The 22,039-nt window shown below is 44.0% G+C and overlaps 1 protein-coding gene across 2 annotated transcripts; it reads right to left on the bottom strand.

Moving 5' to 3' along the window:
• Positions 1-984: 984 nt before the first annotated feature.
• LOC134346611 (zinc-binding protein A33-like) lies at positions 985-20,226 on the bottom strand. Of its 2 annotated transcripts, XM_063048052.1 has the most exons (6): positions 19,780-20,226; positions 19,606-19,701; positions 11,406-11,639; positions 10,759-10,781; positions 10,554-10,671; positions 985-1,581 (listed from the first exon to the last, which is right to left on the bottom strand). In XM_063048052.1, the coding sequence occupies exons 1-6, from the start codon at positions 20,188-20,190 to the stop codon at positions 1,048-1,050; spliced, it is 1,416 nt and encodes a 471-aa protein (XP_062904122.1). In that variant the 5' UTR covers positions 20,191-20,226; the 3' UTR covers positions 985-1,047. The 2 variants fall into 2 exon arrangements, with proteins under 2 accessions (XP_062904122.1, XP_062904120.1); XM_063048050.1 differs by having other exon boundaries at positions 19,606-20,226.
• Positions 20,227-22,039: the final 1,813 nt, after the last annotated feature.

Below are 22,039 nucleotides of genomic sequence, written 5' to 3'. Positions count from 1 at the left end.
GGTAAAGCCTAGGTAGTTCTAAGGTCGGGACATGTTCGGCACGGCTTTGTGGGCCGAAGGGCCTGTATTGTGCTGTAGGTTTTCTGTGTTTCTATGATACATATACAGCTCAGGATACAAATCGCACCATGCTCAACCTTTGATTTCTGAATTTCAGGTCTTACCCACATCTGTCTCCGCAACTTCTCCACTCATTGTTCTGGTTCCCGTCCTTCAGCAACTTGCTTTAATCCCCACTGAGCAGGATTAACAAACTTTTCCACAAGCATTTGAGTCCCCTTCCAGTTCACGTGCAAACAGTCCCTTCTATACAAATCCCATCTCCACTGGAAGAGAGTCCGATGATCCAAAATACTTATGCCCTCCCTCCAACACCGTGCTAAACTATGTAATCTTCCTAGTTCTGGTCTCGCTAGCACGTGGGACGGGTAGCAATCCTGAGATCACAACCCTGAAGGTCCTGCCCTTTAACTTAGCACCGAACTTCCAGAGCTCCCTGTGCAGAACCTGTAACTTGTCCTGGACCCCGGCACCCGGGAGGCAACATACCATCCGGGAATCTCGTTCTCGCCCACAGAAACCTCCTTTTTTTTCCCCTGATGAATCCCCAATCACACAGTGCACCTCTTCTCGCGTCTTCCCTTCTAAATCACAGAGGCAGACTCAGTGCCAGCAACCCAACCGCGGAGATTTTCCTCTGTCACGTCATCCGCTCCTACAGTGTCCAAAGTGATACGCCTGTTGTTGAGATGTTACCTGACACGCTGGGAGTCTCCGGCTTTCAGCGTATTGCCACCAATACATGTCCAGTCTTACCAAGATTACACCTTGACCTCCCCCTTTTCCAGTCAGCACCACCATCACTTGTCCCAGTTAAACCCTGTCAGGGCCCGCCGCAGCCGGCTGCTGCTGAATCTGCAGTGTTTCCGTTCCGTTGACGGATGCCGTTAACATATAAAAATGAATGGATCGACAATTCTCATATCGCGTTTATTTCACTCTCCGCACATGTATATTTACACTGACTTACTCCCGGACCCGACCCGTTTACAGACCCGGAGCGGAACCCGAGCAGATTTTCAGCCACTCGTTTTCATATCCAATCCCGAAGAAAGGATAAAGTTTCTCCGTGAATTTATTCCCAGTGAAGGCGTGAACGCGGGAATTGGTCTCCGCGTTGTAAAATGAAACTGTCCCGGATTCGTAATTGAGATAAACTCCCACCCTCCCGGGGATGGGGCCGGCCGGGAGTCGGGATTCAGGGGAGGTGAGAACACCGAACACGTCATTAAACCGCCTGATGATCCAAAATCCAGTCTCCGGACTCGACTCGACTTCTCCCTCCTTCTCGACAGACTCTGTGACCACACCCAGATCCCACCACTGATTCCCCGTCACATCTACCTCCCAGTAATGTCTCCCCGATGTGAATCCCTCCGATCCCAGCACACAAGCCCAGTCTGTGAACCTCTTCCCAGTGTCAGGGAGATCCCTTAGGGTCCCGGTGTATCTCATACTCTTCCGATCCTCCGACACCTCGAGTCCCGGATGCGCCGTTTCCACATCCAGGGTGACGGAGACGAGGGGAAGAAACAGAGAATTAGAGAGTCCCCGGGGATCATGGGGGGGCGGGGGGAGGTGCGGCGGAGACCCGGGCAGAGGCAGCTGGATCTCACGCGCAGTCGGGTGGCCGAGGGAAACTTTTCCCCCGATTGTACTCAACTAACCCAATGGGCAATTAGGACGTTCCCGAGATTTTTCCTCTGGCATGGAGAGCGGCGTTTTCCCGATCAAAACACACAAAATTCTGGGGGAACTCAGCGGGTCAATCAGCATATGTGGAGGGAGATGGGCTGTAGATGTTTCAGGTCGAGATTTCCTCAATAATGGAAAGAAAAACGGGAGACAGCCAGTGGAAACGGGTAAGAGGAAGGGTGGAGCAACAACTGGAGCCAGGTGAGGATGGGATGAGTGAATACTGGAGGTAAAGCAGGCTTTTCGGCCGAATTCACTTGCTTTAGTGAGGTAGTCCCATTTGCCCATTATTCTTTTAACCCTTTCCTACCCACGGACCAGTTCAAATTCTTTTAAAGTGTTTAACTGCACCCTCCTGAGCTCCAGAGAAAATTCCCAGCCTATCCAGCCTCTCCTTCGAACCTAAATCCTCCAGTTCTCAATGTCCAACAATTTCAGAGTCCTCCACAAATCTACAAAATATGTCACCTACTCCCACTTCCAAACCGTTCATATGAATGATGAACAACATGGACGCAGCACAAATCCCTGCAGAACACCACTGGACACACGTTTCATCCCAGGCAATTCTGGATCAATTTGGCCAGATCGTACTGAAACCCATGTGTTCTAACTCTCTGCAATATTTTACCATGAGGTACCTTGTCAAATATCTCGCTAAAGTCCATGTAGACAATGTCTACTGCACTTCCATCACCCGTTTTCTCTGTCCATACAGAAAGCCAGGCTGGGTAACCCTGATTAATCCTTGCTTTTCCAAATGAATGTAGAGCCTGTCTCTCAGAATCCACTCCATTAATGTACCCACAACCGACGCTAGGTTCACCAGTCTGTACTTCCCAGGCTTTCCCCGACAGTCTATCTTAATTAAATGTTCAACAATAATCACCCTCCAGTCTTCTGGCCCCTCACCCATAGCTACTGATGATACACACATCGGGACGAGAGTCCGAGGCGAGGACGCTAAGGACCCAAGTGCTGGAGTATCCGAGACGAGAATCGATACACGGTACGAGACTGAGATGAGCACGGGGTTGTAAACTATACATTAGACAAGAAACCAAAGTCCAGCTGACAGCTGAGCACCGAATCTTCTTCTCCTACTGGTTTTTGTGCTAATGGCAGCTCGCACCGATCAGGAAGGTGCATTACCGCCACCTACTGGAAGAGAGTATGATAGGAGCGGTCGTGGGGAGCTGCTCCTGCCACCCAAACCTTTTTTAATTAAGCTCACCGGCGCTCTACATGACGGAACCATCCTTGCTTCAGTTGCCAGAATATTCTGCAGCCTAGGTAGTAGAGATCTACCCAATAATTACTTAAACAGCTTCTTCCGTTATAACAATTATCTGTAGCACATCATGACCGCATGTTCCACTGTCTCTGATACCTTACAAAAATCACACGACTCATTCCTGTACTTACCAACACGTGTCAAAGTAGAGTGCAGATCTGTGTGTCCTAACCTCAATCTCGTCAACCACACATCTTCCCTCCTAACCCTTCCCAAAAGGAGGCTGCCCTGAACTGATAGAACCAAATCATCTCCCTGTCCCACTCCTATCCCACACATCTGCAATTTTTGGCTCCATACTTTCCTGTATTGACTGTAATATCTACTCCTGACTTAGTAAGAGCCTATTTCACTCTAATATCTGTCCTTTCATTTCCCAATACACCCAGATGTGCTGGGACCCAAAAGAACTGTACTACTATTCCCATTCTCTCCAGAAGATATAAATTGTAGTACACTTCCATCAACAGATCAGGTCTCCTTGAATGCTTCCTTTCCAAACTCTGTGTTTCCGAGGCAGCATCTGAGCAGATCACAACTCTTTTTGATTTAACTTGTTCGCCCCATTACAAACTAATGAAAATGGCAAAAAAAATCTGCTGTATAGACAGATAATCCACCTGTCAGTCTTTTCCCCACCTCGACACTAAACCAGGGGATAAATATCCCAGAGCCCACCCATTGATAACTGGGTCTTTAGATCCATCCGTGAAAATAGGCAAAAAGGAAAACAACTGCTGCCGCAAATGACCAGACACAAGACCCTGTCTATCCACCAGTAACGATGAATCTAATCCCACATCTGGAAATCTCCAAACTGAACTCCTGGCCAGCCCACTGTTGGGCTAATCGGCAAATCAACAAGACAATACTCCCACACCTATTCCCTAATTATCTGCCCAAAACACTTAGCAAACCTGTTAGTATATCCACAGCAATCCATTAAAATCAAATACATGAAATGGGACACCCCCTACCTTACAACAAAAGTTCCGTATGCAAGGCTGAATTTTTCACTTTGCTGGTCAAGAGACATCTCTCCCCAAATGCATCTCTTAGTGTGGTCTGAAATGCTCCACTACAGATTCTAAGTGTCCTTGTCTATCGGGCATCCAACCAAAATGAAAGTGAACGAGCTACCTCTCCATAAATCACACAACCATTCATGAGACAAGAGCATAATAAAGCAGAATAAATCATCAATAGCACACCCCTAGAGGCTCACCAGTCATACCCAGACACACACTGCAAAACGTTAATAACCTGCTTACATTTATCCTTCAAAAACTTTGTATGTGTTCTCCAAGTCAGACACACATCAGCAAGAACTTTAAATATGTAATCATGGCAACCCCAGACTGCAAACATCCATACAGAGTCAGGAGAATATTATCCAACCCATGGTTCCCAGTGAAAACCATATATTATGACTGAGAAACTGAAAATTGAGAACTCCAGTTCAAAGACCATTGTTGATAAGGCTGTTTGCACAGAACGAGCACAGCACTTCAGTTCAGGTGCTCTTTAAATATTAAAACCCTGGCACTAATTAGCAGGGTGTGGCTGAATTTTTAAAGGGGCTGACCCAGCTATCCATATTCTAGAGAATCAGCATGTCTAAACCATGGAAGCCTACGCGGCCGGGTGCACATCATAACACACATCTCCAAATAGGGTCCTACGATTTCTTCCTGTGCTTCACACAATTTCCTGAGGTACACTTGATCAGGACCTGTGTAGTTATTGACCTTTCTGCATTTGAGGACCTGCAGCACATTTGATTCTGTAATGTAGTAGAAAATAAGCTCTATCATCTTCTGTAACACGGGAGAATTGAGAGCCCTTTGGAACTGGCACAGCAGAGGAGCTGAGACCTGGAGCAGAGAAACGTTGACAGGGAAGGTTTAGAAGGATAGGGGCCAAATGCTGGTAAGTGGGCTGAGGGATGATCTGACAGAAATATGTAAGGTTATGAGTGGTGTAGATTGAGCACATGGTTGAAATCTTCATCCCACAAGAGGGGGATCAAATACAATAGGTCACCTGTCTGAGGTGAGTTTACTTGAACAGTGAGTGGTTGATGCTGGAACTTGCTGCTAGAGGAGGTGATAGAAGCAGATACAATCACTGTGTTTAAGAGACACATAGACAGACACTTCATAGAGAAGGCACAGAAGGAGACTGACCTAATTCTGGCCAATGGGATGACTGTAGATGGGTAAATAGGTCAGCAGAAAGGCGATGGGCCAAAAGGTCCATTTCTCTGCTGGACGATGATGACTCTGACTCTAAATGAACTGAATGACTGAGACCCTACAGCCCACCGGTGCAGAGAATTCCCAGGATACACCATCCTCTGAGGGTTCAGCCATCCTGATACAGTGACTGTTCACCTTTGACTCCTTTGACAGGGGAAACATCCTCCCTGCATTCTGCCTGTTGAACCTTGAAAGAGTTTTGTGTTTCCCTGAGATCTCCTCTCATTGTTCTAAACAGGGAACAGAGAACTCAAACAGTATGGCACAGGAACAGGCCCTTCATAGGACAGTGAGTGATCGATGCCGATACCAATTCCTCTTCTGTACCAGATCCCCAAAACCTGAATCTCTCAATATTTCAAACGTTTCTCTCAATTCACTTTAAATATATCCAAAATCTGCTGGAGGAACTCAGTGGATCGAGCAGTATCTATGGGAAAAGGGACTGTTGACGTTTCGGATCGAACCCCTACATCAGGACTGAGAGTGGAGAGGGGAGATGGCTGGTATACAGGGGAGAAGGGGCATGATGAGACAGCATTCTGAGGTGACTGGAGACTGAGGAGGGATGACAAGCAGCTTCTTCTGGGTAGGGAAGGGGACAGGGTGTGGGTGTGGGCTGGAGTTGGGCAACAGTGGTGGAGACAGACACAGAGGATAAAATAAGAGGGAGATGGAACAAGGACAGAGTTTTAAGGAATCTAATTAGTAAAGGAGGTGTTACTGGGAACCATTAGGGAAGAGATGAATGGCAGATGGAACGAGAACCAGATGGGCTAGGGATGAGAAGCATGTGGATGAACTGCTGATGCAGATGGAAACAAAAGATCTCTCTCCCCTTTCCCACAAACCCACCTCTACCACCCCATCACACACATTCCTCTCCCAGTCCTAATCCAGGGTTTCAGCCCATTGATATCTGGAGTCTCAGGAGACGGGACAGACATTTTATGTATTTCCCATGGAAACGGGTCTGGGAGATTAAGGCAAATGAGTAGTTATGTATTGGAACGTATCCATACTACAAAAGAGGAATGTAGACTGGATTTACAATTGGCTTGGCCACAGAAGACAAGGCTGTGGTGGAGGAGTGTTATTGTGCCTACAGGTCTGTGTCCAGTGGTATTTCACAGAGTTCACTGCTGGTAACTCTGTTGTTGAGTGATATATGTGGCCTGTACACTTGCAATGACACAAATTTGGTGAGGTTTTGGATGGTGAAAAAGGTTGTTGAAAGATACAGTAGGACATGGATCACTTGGAGAAATGGATGGAAAAATGGTTAATAGAGTTTATCCTGGATGAATGAGAGGGGATACAGTTTGGAAGGGCAAATGCAAGGGAAAATTATGGAGCAAATGGGAGGACTCTTTGATCATTGATGACAGAGGGATGTTAGGGTCCATGTGCACAGCTCACTCAAGTGGCAATACAAGTGTAGAGTGTGGTCAGGAAGGTATAGGACAAGCTTGTCTTCATTAGTCCGGGCATTGAGTATGGACTCTGAAGCGGGATCTCCACCTGAAACTTCGACCTTGTCTCTGCAGATGCAACTTGACCTGCTGAATTCCTCCATCAGCTTGTTTTTGGATTTGGAGTAAAAATAATAACAATATAAAATATGCATTGTCCCAATCATAATATTTACAACTGATATCATCTCAAAGTCACTACACAATAACATTAAACAATTAGGCCTACACAGCACTATTTATGTAAATCTCCAGAAAGCCACAATACTAAACACCACTGCAATAGTCTGAAAGTTCCTAGCAATTGAGAAATTAGTGTTCTTAACCTTGCCCATACCTCGGGTTTTACCAGCTTGAACTGAGAAAAAATGAAAATATGATAATAATAAATATTGAACACCTTTCATACAAATGACACAACTCAAAGTGCTGTACAATGGGATAAAGTTCATTGGTAAAGAGGCCACAATCCTTTCCCAGGGTACATGAGAACATAAGAAAGAGGAGCAGGAGTAGGCCATCTGGCCTGTCAAGCCTTCTCCTCCATTCAATAAGACCATGGCTGATCAGGCCATAGACTCATCTCTACCTGCCTTCCACTCTCCCATAACTCTTAATTCCCCTACTGTGTGAAAATCTATCCAACCAATCCATTGTCCTGTGCAATGAGACAGGTAACATTAGTGATCTTGTAGTTAGGAATCCTCTTGGAAAGAGTGATCGCAGTATGTTTGAGTTTCTCAAAGAAATGGAGGGTGCAATAGATCGATCTAAAACCAGTGTATTATGCCTAAACAATAAAGACTACAATGAGATGAGGGTGGATTTGGCTAGTGTAGACTGGGAACACAGGCTATATGGTAGGATGGTTGAAGAACAGTGGAAGACTTTTAAGGAGATTTTTCACGGTGCTCAACAGAATTATATTCCAGTTATAATCACGGACAGTAAGGGTGGGGAGATCCAGCCTAGGATAACCAAAGAAATAAAAGAAGGTGTCAAACCAAAAGCTCATTGGTACAAAGCTGCCAAAAGTAGTGGGATACTGGAAGATTGGGAAAATTTTAAAAAGCAACAAAGAACCACTAAGCAAGCAATAAAGAAAGGGAAGATAGATTATGAAAACATACTAGTATAAAATATTTTAAAAATGGTCAGTAGAAGTTTTTATAATAATATAAAGCGGAAAAGAGTGGCTAAAGTGAATGTAGATCCGTTGGAGGATGAGAAGGGGGAATTCATATTGGGTAACGAGGAAACGGCAGAGGCTTTGAACAACTATTTTGTGTCGGTCTTTATGGTGGAGGATACATCTAACATGCCAAAGGGAGATGTTCTGAATGCGATGGGAGGTGAGGACATTGATACAACAGCTATCACTAAAGAGGTTGTGCTGAGCAAACTTGTGGGCCTGAAGATAGACAAGTCCACTGATCCTGATTGAATGTATCCCAGGGTACTGAAAGAAATGGCATAAGTTCGAGTGGAAGCTTTGGTGATAATTTACCAAAATTCTCTGTATCTGGGCAGGTCCCAGTGGATTGGAAAATGGCGAGTGTCATGCCAGTGATCAAAAAAGAATATAGGCAAAAAGGCAGGTAACTTTTGGCCAGTTAGTTTAACATGTGTAGTTGGTAAAATGCTTGATGCTATCATTAAAGAAGAAATAGTGAGGCATCTGGAAAAAAATGGATCCATCAGGCAGATGCAGCATGGATTCAGCAAAGACAGGTCCTGTTTGAAAAACTTACTGGAGTTCTTTGAGGATATAACGAGCACAGTGGATAGAGGGGAACAGATGGATGTTATTTACTTGGATTTCCAGAAGGTGTTCAATAAGGTGCCACATAAAAGACTTATCCAGAAGATAAGTATGCATAGAGTTGGAGGTGAAATATTAGCATGATAGAGGATTGGTTAACAAATTGAAAGCAGAGAGTTGGGATACATGGGTGTTATTCTGGTTGGCAATCAGGGATGGGCAGTGTGCCACAGGGGTCGGTGCTGGGCATGCAACTGTTCGCGATATACCCTTAACGGTCTGGAAGAGGGGACCGAGTATAGTGTATCTAAGTTTGCTGATGCTACTAAATTAAGTGGAAAAGCAAATTGTTAAGAAGTTATGGAGAGTCTGCAGAGAAATATAGATATGTTAATTAGCTGGGCAAGGAGTATAATGTTGGTAAATAAGAGGTTGTCCACTTTGGAAGGAGAAATGGAAGATCAGATTATTATTTGAATGGTGAAAAAATCACGGCATGCTGCAGGACGGAGGGACTTGGAAGTGCTTGTGCATGAGACATAAAATGTTCGTCTACAGGTGCAGCAGGCTATCAAGAAGGCAAGTGGAATGTTAGCCTTCATTGCCAGAGGGACTGAATTTAAGAGCAGAGAGGTTATGCTGCAACTGTACAGGGTACTGGTGAGGCCACACCTGGAGTACTTCATGCAGTTCTGGTCTCCTTACTTGAGGAAGTATATCCTGGCTTTGGAGGCGATGCAGAGGAGGTTCATCAGGTTGATTCCAGAGATGAGGGGATTAGACTATGAGGAGAGATTGTGTCATCTGGAACTGTACTTGCTGTAATTCAGAAGAATGAGAGGAGATCTTATAGAAACATATAAAAATATGAAAGATTGAGGAAGGAAAGTTGTTTCCACTGGTAGGTGAGACTAGAACTACGGGATATAGCTTCAAGATTCAGGGGAGTAGATTTATGATGGAGATGAGGAGGAACTGCTTTTTCCAGGGAGTGGTGAATCTGTGGAATTCTGTGCCCAACAAAGCAGTGGATGCTACCTCAGTAAATATACTTAAGACAAGTTTGGATAGATTTTTGCATAGTAGGCGAATTAAGGGTTATGGGGAAAAGGCAGGTAGGTGGAGCTGAGTCCATGGTCAGATCATCCATGATCTTATTGAATTGTGGAGCAGGCTTGATAGGCCAGATGGCCTAATCCTGCTCCAATTTCTCATGTTCTCATGTTCAACGTGGTGGTTTGATAACAACAGTGAGACCCGTGAGCCCAGCAGGGGGCAGACCTGAGTCTGCAGTCATGGACAGGTCAGACAGGGTCAGCAGCCCAGGAGGGACTCATGTGTATCTTTCTGACAATACTGGACAACACACTGATACAAGCTTCATTTTAGAGATACAGTACAGAACATGCCCTTCCCGCCCTATGAGCCACACTGCTCACCAACACCCTCTTTTAACAGTAGTATAATCACAGGACAATTTTCAATGCCCAGCCAATTTACCAATTGCTACACCTTTAGACTGTGCGAGGACACCGGAGCACCCGGAGGAAACCCATGTGGTCAAGGGGAGAACGTAGAAATCCTTACATAGGGCGCTGGAATTGAACTCCGAAATCTGACACACAGAGCTGGAATAACTTTGCACTGACCACTATGCTACAGTGCCTGCCCTTTATTCCCTATAATGTCATTAAATGAATATTAATTCCCCAGATTATGTGGTTGGGTTTATACTCATGTCCTGTAGGGTTTGCACAGTCTGGATAGGACCAGGATGCAATGGGACATCTAACAGTTCCATGTACTGGTTGTATTGTGCCCCTGTGTCAGTGTGTTCAGGGGTCAGACATCTCCAGCTGACCATGTGACACTGATGTTTCCCAGCAGATAAAATTGAAGCTGGAATAAAACTACAGTTCCCCTTCAGCCCATTGTTACAGACAACCTTTGCTTCCAATTCTAATTAATTGTGTCTCATAAACAAGGTCAAATGAATCAGTGTAGGTTTTACCTCGATTAATGTCATCAAGTATTTCTTTCAACGCTGAGTTCAATAAATAGAGGTGATCGAAGTTTTCAACTGGAAGGGCACCGTCTGTCACTGACAATTGCTGGATGTCACCACTAATTCTGTGAATATAAAATCATCAGTCATAAACTGCAATGTTGAACTATTTTACAAATCTGTACAGAGATTCAGTAAAGAGCATATCCTACCTCCTCTTCTGACAAGCTTCCTCCTGAAATAAATAAAACAAATATGGATATACTGAGACATACAGTCCTTATCCTGAATTTCACCCAAATCATTACAAAATGTTGTAATTTCACCTTCCTATAGTCACACGCCTGTATGAACAACACAGAATCACTGGTAAATGACAAGGAATTTTTCTGAAAATGTAGAGAAATAGTGCAGGTTTCCCTTAATTCTCTAATCTAATGGAAAGCACTCTTATTTATCTATGATAAATCTGATGTGTGGGTCACATTCTGGAATTGATCCTTTGTTCTCACTCATTGAGAGAGAGACCCTCACACCCACGGCACCAGACACACTCACAGTATGTGACTGAAATTGGACATCAACGGGAGTTTCAGGGATGTTTGATATAGGAATTGAGGAAACAATTACCAGTTCAATGTTATGTTCAGAATTACTCATTCACAAGAAGATTGCAGACTGTCTTCTGATGTACAGATATTGTGGAAGTCTAGTTTTGGGACAACAACAGTCATGAACTTTTGAAACGTATGTCTGGGTTAACTCAGTTTACAACCATTTGTAAATGTCATTGTTACTTCAAATTATTGATCGGAATTTTGTCCACTGTTACAAAACAAATTGGAATATAATCTCTCACCGTGAGAAATATCACACTCTCTTTTTGATCCATCTGTTCCTGTAACCTTGAGATCTCCTCCTGAGTAGAATTTAAATTCTTTTGAATCTCTCGTAGATTCTTCTCCATTGGATTTAGAATCCTCTCCTCTTCTTCTCCGAGATCCTTGAGTATGTGCCGCTCTTTTTCGGTGAGAATCTGGTGCAGTTCCGCAAACTGCGATGTGACGTGGGACTGCAGGATGTGTGACTGTTCCTGTCAATTGAAAGGCAAAGATTAACTTACTGTATTGCTTTGTTGTATTTCCTTCTGACACGGAAGTTGTCTGTTCAGCCCATGAAATCTGTATTGGTTCTCAGAGGAATCCAATTATTCCCATTTCCTCATGTTTTCTTGAATTCTGTTCTCTCTCACATGCCCATTAACTCCAACCTAAGTAATATACCACATCAAGTTCAAAGTTCAATACAAATTTATTATCAAAGTGAATATACGTCACCATATGTAAACCTGAGATTCCATTTCTTGCAGGTAATCAAATTAAATACATGAAGAACAATTGAATCAATGAAGGACCACACCCAACATCAATGTGCAAAGAAAAAACAACAGTTCAAATACAAGAAAGAGAAAAAATGTAACAATAATAATAATAATAATAAATAAATAAGCAATAAATATAGAGAACATGAGATGAAGAGTGCTTGAAAATCAGTCCAGTCAGTGGGAACATTTCAGTGATGGAGTGAGACAAGTTGAGTGAAGTTATCCCTTCTAGTTTAAGAGTGTGATAGTTCAGTGGTAGTAACTGTTCCTGAACCTGGTGGTGCTGGATCTGAAGTTCCCGTACCTTGTTCCCAATGGCAGCTGCGAGAAGAGATCATATCCTGGACGGTTTGGGTCCATGATGAAGGATGCCGTTTTCCTGTGACAACGCTCCAAGTTGATGTGCTCAGTGGTGGGGAGGGCTTCACCCATGATAGACTGGGTCATATCCACTTTTTTTTGTAGGTTTTACTGTACAAGGGCATTGGTACTTACACACCAGGCCAGGATGCAATTTGTTAATACAGTCTCCACAACACATCTATAGAAATTTGTCACAGTTCTAGACATCATGCTGAATCTTCACAAACTTCTTAGAAAGTTGAGGTGCTGCTGTGCTTCCTTTGTAATGGCACTTACATGCTGGACCTAGGACAGATCCTCTGAAATGATAACACCAAGGAATTTAATGTTGCTGATATTCTCCTCCTCTGATTTACCTATGAGCCCTGGCTTATGTACCTCTGGTTTCTTTCTCCTGAAACCAATATTCTTCTACTTGGTCTTGCAGACATTGAGTGAGAAGTTGTTGTAACGACACTGCTCAGGATCCAGTTGCTCAAGAAGGAATTGAGGCCTAGGACTTGAAACTTAGTGATTAGTTTTGAGGGACCCAATAGTGTTGATATAGCATCCTGATGTACAGTGCCGATGAAATGTATTCAGCCCCTTTGGAAGTTTTCGTGATTTATTGTTTTACAATATTGAATCACAGTTAATTTAATTTGGCTTTTTTGACACTATGCAACAGAAAAGGACACTTTCATGTCAAAGTGAAAGTAGATCTCTGCAAAGTGATCGAAATTAATTACAAATATAAAAGACAAAACAATTAACGGCATAAGTATTCAACTTCTTCAAACCAGTATTTAGTCAATGTAACTGTTGCACCAATTACAGCCTTGAGTCTGTCTGGATAGGTCTCTAGCAGCTTTGCACATCTGGACACTGCAATTTCTTCCCCCCCCCCCATTCTTCTTTACAAAACTGCTCAAGTTTTGTCAGATTGGAAGGGGATCATGAGTGAACAGCCCTTTTCAGGTTCAGCCATAAATTCTCAAATGGACGAAGGTCTAGACTTTGCCTTGGCCACTCCATGACATTAATTTTGTTGTTTTTAAGCCATTCCTGTGTAGCTTTGGATTTATGCTTGGGGTCCTTGTTTCGCTGGAAAGTAAACCTTCTCCCAAGTCACAGTACTCTTGCAGACTGCATCAGGTTTTCCCCTTGGATTCTGTTGTATTTTGCTGCATCCATTTTACCCTGTACTTTCACAAGCCTTCCAGGGCCTGCTGCAGTGAATCATCCCCACAGCATGATGCAGCCACCACTGCATTTCACGGTATGGATGGAGTTTTTTTGATGATATGCGGAATTTGGCTAAACATAGCATTTATTCTGATAGCCAAAAAGCACAATTTCCATTTCATCAGACCACAGAATCTTCTTCCAGCTGACTTCAGAGTCTTCCACATGCCTTCTGGCAAACTCTGGCCAAAATTTCAGGTGAGCATTTTCAACAGTGGCTTTTTCTTTACCTTTCTCCATAAGGCTGTGACTGGTGAAGCACCTGGGCAACAGTTGTTGCACATGCAGCCTCTCCCATTCAGCCAGTGAAGCTTGTAACTCCTCCAGAGTTGTAATAGGTCTGTTGTTGGCCTCCCTCAGTAGTTCCCTTCTCGCACGGTCACTCAGTTTTTCAGGACTGCCAGAGCAAGGCAGATTTACAGCTGTGCCATATTCTTTCCATTTCTTGATGATTGACTTACAAGGGACATTCACTAACTTTGAAATTTTCTTGTATCCATCCCCTGACTTGTACTTTTTCAGCAACATTTTCGTGGAGTTGCTTGGATTGTTCTTTTGTTTTTTTTTGGGTAGTTTTTGCCAGAATACTTACTCACCAGCAGTTGGACCTTCCAGATACAGGTGTATTTTTTATTATAATCAGTTGAAACACTTTGACTGCAGACAGGTTTACATATAGCTAGGACACCTTAACAAAGTTTGTGCTTTTGAAAACCAACTGGATGCACCAGGTATGATTTGGTGTGTCATATTGAAGGGGCTGAATACTTAAGCAATCTATTTTTTTTGTGGTTTGTATTTGTAATTAATTTAGATTACCTTGCAGAGATCTGTTTTCACTTTTAATATGAAACAGTCTTTTCTGTTGATCGGTGTCAAAAGGAGTAAAATTAATTCCACTGTGATTCAATGTTGTAAAACAATAAAACATGAAAACTTCCAAGAGGAAGGGGTGAATACTTTTTATAGGCACTGCTTGCATCTCCATTGTCCATATGCTCAGGATTGAGTGAAGAGCCACTGAAATGGCAACTGCTGTTGACCCGTTGTTATAGTAGGCAAATTGATGAAGCACCTCTCAAAGCAGTTTATTACAGTGGATATCAGTGCTACTGAATGATAGTCACTGAAGTGGATTTCATGTTCTTCTCAGCTGCTGGTCAATCCTGCTTGAAGCAATTGGGTGTTTCAGATTGATGAACTGACAAGTTAAATATATAATTGAACAGTCCAGCTAGTTGATTTGCACAGGTCGTTCATAATTTACCAGTTTCACCAACTGGGCCGGATATTCACCCTCCTGCCACAGCTGTCGAACATCCTTATGTGATTCAAGTTTGGTCTGGAATTGCCATTTTGTACGGTAGATGGGTTTCCAGAGATTCTACCTGGACCTCTTGTATTTAACTTGGTTGCCAAACCAGAATGTTACTGATCTGGTTCATCCCGGGCTTCTGGTTAGGGAAAATTCTGAATTATTTTGCGGGGACACCTCGTCTACAACCAATTTTATAAAATCTGTGATAGCCCTGATTTATTCATTCAGATCCTCTGATGAGCTTTTGAAAATGGCCCAGTCTACCGACCTTAGCAATCCTGCAGCTACTCCTCAGCAGCCCACAACCACCTCTGTGTCCTTATCTCTGGAGTCTTGCTCTTTAGCTTCTGCCTGGATGCAGGTAGGAGGAGGACCGCCAAGTGATCAGATTTACCAAAATGTGGTCTAGACATGGAAAGTTAAGCTTTACTGATCATAGTGTGACAGGGGGCAAGAGTGTTTGCACCTCTGGGGCTGTAGTTGATATGATGATGATAATTAGGCAGAGCTTTCTTCAAAAAAAGCCTGATTGAAGTCCTCGACAATTAGTTGAAAAGCCTCAGGATAAGTTGTTTCCTGTTTCCTAACTGCAGATCATTTGGGATGCCGAAAGGGTGATAAGACTTGTAGAGAGGTAGTTACACCCAGGGTGCAGGACACAGGCAACTGGTTGATAGTCAGGAAGGCAAAAGCGATTAAGGAGGCAGTGCAGAATACTCTTGTGGTCTTCCCTCCCAACAACGTATATATCACTTTGGATGTTGCTGGGAGTGTTAATCAAAAAGAAAAAGGTTATAATGGTCGGGTCTCTGGCACTGACTCTGGCTCTGTGACTCAGAAGGGAAGGAGGGATTCATTAGTTAGGTGAATGGACAGGAGTTTCTGTGGGTGAGAATGAGATACCCAGATAGCATGTTGCCACCCGGGTGCCAGGGCCTGGGACATCTCAGATCGAGCCCTTGGCATTCTTGAGTGTGTGGGTGAACAACCAGAAGTCATGGTTCATGTCACCACCAATGACATGGGTAGAAAGAATGACGATAGTCTGCAAAGGGAGTTTTGGGAGTTAGGTCCTAGCTTAAAGGGCAGGACATCCAGGGTTGTGATCCTGGGATTACTACCCATGCCACGTGCCCGTGAAGCCAGATATTAGGAAGATTATACATGGCTAAGGAGATGGTGTAGGAGGGAGGGCAAAAGATTTTTAGATATTGATATTTCTTCCAGGGAAGGTGGGACCTGTACAGAAGGGATGGTTTGCATCTGAACTGGAGAGTGACTAATCTTCTAGTGGGAAGGTTTTTTTAATGGTGGGGTTTAAACAAAAGTTGCAGGGGGATTGCAGCCAGAGTGCCAGAACAGTTATTTGGGAGCTTGTGGAGGCAGATGTGGGTAAGATCTCAGGCAATTTCGGGAATCAAAATTTTGAATATTCTATGACTAATGTGTGAGCTGTGTACATTTATATGCAAGAAGTATTGTACGGAAGGTGGATGAGCTTAGGCATGGATCAACACCTGGAATTATGACTTTGTCACCACCCATGAGACTTGGTTGCAGGAGGGTCAGGACTGGCGGCTTCGTATTCCGATGTTCCGTTGTTTTAGACATGACAGAGTGGGAGGGATTAAAGGAGGGATGGCGTTACTAGACTGCGAACACGTCACAGTAGTGCACCGTCAGGATAGACTAGTGAGGTGTTATGGGTGGAACTGAGAAATTAGAAAGGTGTGACTATGTTAATGGGGCTATATTAAAGACCATCCAACAGTCAGAAGGATTTGGAGGAACTAATTGGTAAAGAGATTTGTTGCAAGAAACACAAGGTTTTTGTAGCAGGTGATTTTAAATTTCCACATATTGACTGGAAATCCCATAGAGTAAAAGGACTAGGTGGGATAGAGTTTGTCAAATATGTTCAGGTAAGTTTCCTTCATTAGTGTGCAGAAGTCCTGACAAGAGAGTGTGCATTTCTGGATCTGTCATTAGTGAATCAGACAAGGCACGTGACAGAAATTTGTGCAGGAGAACACTTTGGATCAAGTGACCGCAAAGCCATTAGTTTCAAAGTAAATATGCAAAGAGATGAGTCTGGTCTGCAGGCTGAGATTCAGAATTGGTGAAAGGCCAGTTTTGATGGTATCAGAATGATCAGGCAAGTGTGGATTTTGACACTCTGTTTTCTAGCAAAGGTGTTCTTGGAAAGCGGAAGGCCTTCAAAGTAAAATTTTGAGAGTACAAAGCTTGTATGCACCTGTCAGCATAAAAGGTAAAGATAACAAGTGTAGGGAACCCTTGTCTTTTTAAGGGATATTGAGACCCTGGTTAAGAGGAGAAAGGAGGTGCATAGCAGCTATAAGCAAGTAGGAACAATGGAAGTACTTATAGAGTACAAAAATACAAGAGAGCTCTGAGTAATAAATCAGGAAGGCAAAAAGAAAGCATGAATTTGCTCTAGCAGCCAAGGTGAAGGAGAACCCCAAGTGATTCTACCTGTATGATAAGTGCAAAAGGATTGCTTGGGACAAAATTGATCATCTGGAAGACCAGAATGGCAATCCATGTGTGGGGCCAGAACGGATGGGAGAGATCTTAAATGCATTGTTTGTCTGTTTTTGCCTCATAAATTGAAGCAGTGAGGCAAAGTGGCATCAATGTCATTGACACTGTACAGATAACAGAGGAAGAGGTGTTTGCTACCCTGAGGCAAATCAGTTGAAGAAAATTCCAGGGCTTGACAAGGTGTTCCCTATGGGAGGCAAGAGCAGAAATTGCCAGGGTCCTGGTAGAGATATGTAAAACATCCTTAGTGATAGAAGAGGTACCAGACGATTGAAGGATGGCCAATGTTGTTCTGCTGTTTGTAAATTGCTCTGAAAAGAAACCAGGAAATTATTGGCCAGTGAGTGTCACATCAGCTGTGGGAAAGCTATTGGAAGGCATTTCAAGGGACTGGATATAAACGTATGTGGATTGGCATGGACTAATTAAGGATAGTCAGCATGGCTTCATGCATGGTAGGTTATGGCTAACCAATCTTAAGGAGTTTTTCTAGGAGCAAACCAGGAAAGTGGATGAAAGCGAGGCAGTGCATGTTGTTGACATGAATTTTAGTTAGGCATTTGACATGGTCATGCATGGGATCTTGGTCACAAAGGTTCAGTCACTCCACATTCAAGATGAGGTAGTAACTTGGATTAGACATTGGCTTTGTGATGGAAGCCAGAAAGCAGTAGTAGAGGGTACCTCTCTGACTGAAAATCTTTGAACAATGGTGCGCCGTAGGGACTGGTGCTGGGTCTTATATTGTTTGTGATCTATATCAATGATCTGGATAATAATGTGGTTCACTGGATCATCAAATTTGCAGATGACACCAAGTTTGTGAATGTAGTGGACAGTGAGGGCAATCGTCATGGCTTGCAGGGGAATCTGCATCAGCTGGGAAAATGGGCTGAAAAATGGCAGATGGAATTTAGTGCGGCTAGTGTGAGGTTTTGCACTTCAGTAGAAAACAACCCGGGTAGGTCCTACATGGTGAACGGTAGAACACTGAGCAGTGTGGTAGAATAAAGGGATCCGGGTATACAGGTTCATAATTCATTGAAAGTGGTGTCACAGGTTGCTGGAGTCATAAGTAAAGCCTTTGGCACATTCACATTCATAAATAAATGATTTGAGTCCAGGAGGTGGTGTGTTATGTTGAAGACATTGATGAGGGCTGATTTGGAGTATTGTGTGCAGTTTTTGTCGCCTATCTACAGGAAAGATGTAAACAAGGCTGAAAGGATACAGAGAAAGTTTACAAGGATGATGCAGGATCTGAAAGAACTGAGTTATAAGGAAAAATTGAATAGCTTAGGATTGTATTCTTTAGAACGTAGAAGATTTCGAGGAGATTTGATAGAAGAATACAACATTATGAGAGAAAAAGATAGGGTAAATGCAAGGAGGCTATTTCCACTGAGTTTGTGTGGGACTACAGATAGAAGTCATGGCTTTAGTGTGAAAGGTGAGAAGTTCAAGGGGAGTATGAGAGGAAACCTGTTCATTCAGAGGGTGGTTGGAGTGTGGAATGAGCTGTCAGCACAAGTGGTCCATGTGAGATCGATTTCAAGAGAAGTTTGGGTAGATACATGGATGGTGGGGATATGGAGGGCTATGGTCCAGGTACTGGTGAATGGAAGCTTAAATGGATTCAGCATGGATTAGATAGGACAAATGGCCTGTTCAGTACTGTATGTCTCTATGACTCTAAGCCGCTATGACCCTGCCTTTCAGCTTGGCTTGGAATGTTCCCCTCCGCCCTCTCCTTTGGCCATGACTCTGAACCTTCGTCCACTTAAACATGTCATAACTGCATGTTTGAGAGTTAAGCCTGTGGAGTCTTCCAAAATATTGAGAAATTGCAAATTCATTAAAATGGTTCAAAAGTACGTTTAAAGGAAATTACCGTCAGCAATTTACAGGGAGAGTAATTTAGAAGAAATATATTTCAAAGTTTTCTCAGTAGTCCACAGAACGTCGCCGAGGTTGACCAGCGCCATCTTTGAAGTAGTCAACAGAGTCAATTAAAGGAACCAATTCAACTTTCAACCAACTTGTCCCTGGGATGTGACTGAAACTGTCGTAGCAACATGCAGACTCCACGCAGACAGCCCCAGGTGTCAGACTGAACCCAGGCTGCTGGAACTGCGATACTCAGCTATTCTACACTAAAGGGAACAAATCTACACAACAATGTGAGGAATTCAGCTCAAGAAGCCTCACCCGAACTCCGGAAATCTTCTTCTTCTGTTGCTGTTCCATTTTCTCGAAGTCTGTTTTGTTTTTTGTGAGAGAGTCCAAGGAAGATTTTACCCGATCCTGGGAATTAAAGAGTGAATAGATTAGACGAAAACATGGTACAACAGAAACAGACGATCGAAAGTGGTTTGTTTTTACCTTGTAGTCTTGAACGGCTTCTTTAACCGGCATGAAGTTGTGGGACTTGTGTTCCCGCGCAGTCGCACAGATCAGGCAGATCAGTGTCTTGTCCGTCTCACAAAACAGCTTCAGCTCTTCCTCATGCTCCTCGCAGTAAAGTTTACTTTCCTTCTCTTGCGGATTCATGTTTAGTTTTCGAGCTTTCTCAGACAGATTTGCTAAGGCCCGATTGACCTTCAGGGTGCGGTCTGCAATGTCCTCTCTACATTCCGGGCAGGGGTTTCTCTCCTGCCTTTCCCAACACTGTGTGATACAGGAGCGACAGAAGTTGTGTCCACACTCCAGCATTACAGGTTCGGTGAGGAAATCCAGGCAGATCGGACAAATTACCTCCTCGGTTAAACTCTCGACCTGTCGTTTCGAAGCCATATTAATTCCCGGTACTTCCTGATTCAGGAACCTTTCACTTTCAGGGAGCTGCCGAACCCCTGCAGTACCGAGACTGTCCACTACACGAGCTCAAGTCTCATGAAGTGACGTCATGTTGCTGCAAGTGTTCAAGGGGAAGGAATGGCAGTCATTTCCACATCAAGGTGGGATCAGAAACACAGTAAACAGGTCGGAATATAAAAGAAACAGAGAGAAGAGGCTGGTTAATTGTTAGACAGGATTGAAAGGGACAATTCCTGAACAGCGAGACAGACAGTCCGGTTTTTCAGATGAAGGATCACGACCCGAAACGTCTGGTGTGCATTTCCTTACAAAGATCTTGCCTGACCCGCTGATTCCCTCCGCTAACACTTTTTCTCGAGGCCGAAGGAGAGTCAGACTAGCGTGTAAAACAGTGGTTAAGTGTAAACTTACAGCAACTATTAAATAAGTTAATGCTATGAAACAGGAGATGGTGAGAAAATATTGTGTTGCGAGGTAATAGATTCCGGTGGCGATGACCGAGATGGGGCTGCAGGAAAAAAAGCACAGGACTGCACATTATACATCACAGGGCGGAAAACATTCAGTATTTTGGTGAAGCCCTGATTTCTACTGCCCTACATGTGAAGAAGATTACTGACTTCACCCGTGTACGGCCTCGCTCCAGTAGAAGGTCCGGTCTGATCGAGACTGCGCCCGCGAGTGGAAATTGTTTCACGTCCTGTGATCCCCTTCAGCTCCAGAGAGCAGGCCTCCCACTTGCCGGTCAGCCTCACACTGATCACCAGGCAGCTTCTACAACGCCGGCTCCATCCACAACGGGTGGGGGAATGAGTGCTGTGGGGCCCAGTCTCCCTCTCATTTTTTTTATACAAAAGATAATTTATTCGTATTAAAATTGACCAGTCTGAACCATTTCACGCCTTTCCATTCTACAGACAGGGTCAATGCTTTCCACGCTGTTCTGGAACTGCGGTTTTATATTAAATACTACAATCATTGATGAGCGCCCACCATCACTCCCACGCGAACTGCTCCTATCCAGCACGTGATGAACCCTACACGGCATGTACTCCAGAAGCCTGGACTGTGTCAGATGGCCGATTCTTCCACGGAAATCTCGATGTACTGGGATACCAACAAGTTTTGATGAGCAAAGAGCGTTTTTCGCCGAGTTGATGATCAGTCAGTAGTACTTGTGCTTGTTTCCGTGTGCGACCCCGCGGATTTCCCGCAGATCACAGTTCTGTCACACAGTTGCCCTGGATGAAATGCAACAGGGACCCTTTCATATTCCGCCAGAACTTTTTTGCAGACGCAGTCCGCAAAGAACTGAGCTACTGTCTCTTCACACTACAGTTGTCCCGGGGGCAGAGGGTTGTGAGGATAATGTTCTGGGCAGATAGAGAAGATCTAATGCTCTCAGCATCAGCCAGGCGATGTCTTAGTGCCTGTTGCTGGGGCCAGGCGATGAGGGTTCTGCCAGATGGTTTGGACAATTTGCTCGGGAAATCACGCCACTGTGTCCACTGAGTCTTTCTCGTGCATTTTCTGCCGAATATTCCGTGCTGACCACTGCCGTATGGCCTTGTGGTGAAAGCTATTGGTCTGGAATAACTTTTCAACGGATAGGGGAGAACGGGCAAAGCTGCCTAACTCCAGACTTGATGGGAAAGCTAGCTGCCTGCCACTCATCGAATTGACTGCACTACTGATATCTGTGTAGAGCAGTTGGGCACATTTTCTGTTTCCCTCCCCAAATCCTATTCTGGAATGTCCGTACATCAAGTATGTGTGTGATATCCTGTCAAAGGCTTTCTCCCGGTCCAAGCTGACCAAGTAGGCG

The sequence above is a fragment of the Mobula hypostoma genome, chromosome 5 (assembly GCF_963921235.1).
Source record: "Mobula hypostoma chromosome 5, sMobHyp1.1, whole genome shotgun sequence".
In the NCBI taxonomy this organism is placed as follows: domain Eukaryota; kingdom Metazoa; phylum Chordata; class Chondrichthyes; order Myliobatiformes; family Myliobatidae; genus Mobula; species Mobula hypostoma.
The sequence above is the reverse complement of the archived record's forward strand: the minus strand, read 5'-3'. Positions and strand labels throughout refer to the sequence as shown.

Bases quoted from the DNA above. Each gene is read 5' to 3' on its own strand.
- LOC134346611 (XM_063048050.1), bottom strand. From the start codon at position 20,190: ATGGCTTCGAAACGACAGGTCGAGAGTTTAACCGAGGAGGTAATTTGT. The intron at 11,640-19,605 runs GTGAGGCTTCTT...TTCAATTGACAG, and splicing joins AGAAGATTTCCGGAGTTCGG to GAACAGTCACACATCCTGCA. The intron at 10,782-11,405 runs GTGAGAGATTAT...TATTTATTTCAG, and splicing joins AGAGTGTGATATTTCTCACG to GAGGAAGCTTGTCAGAAGAG.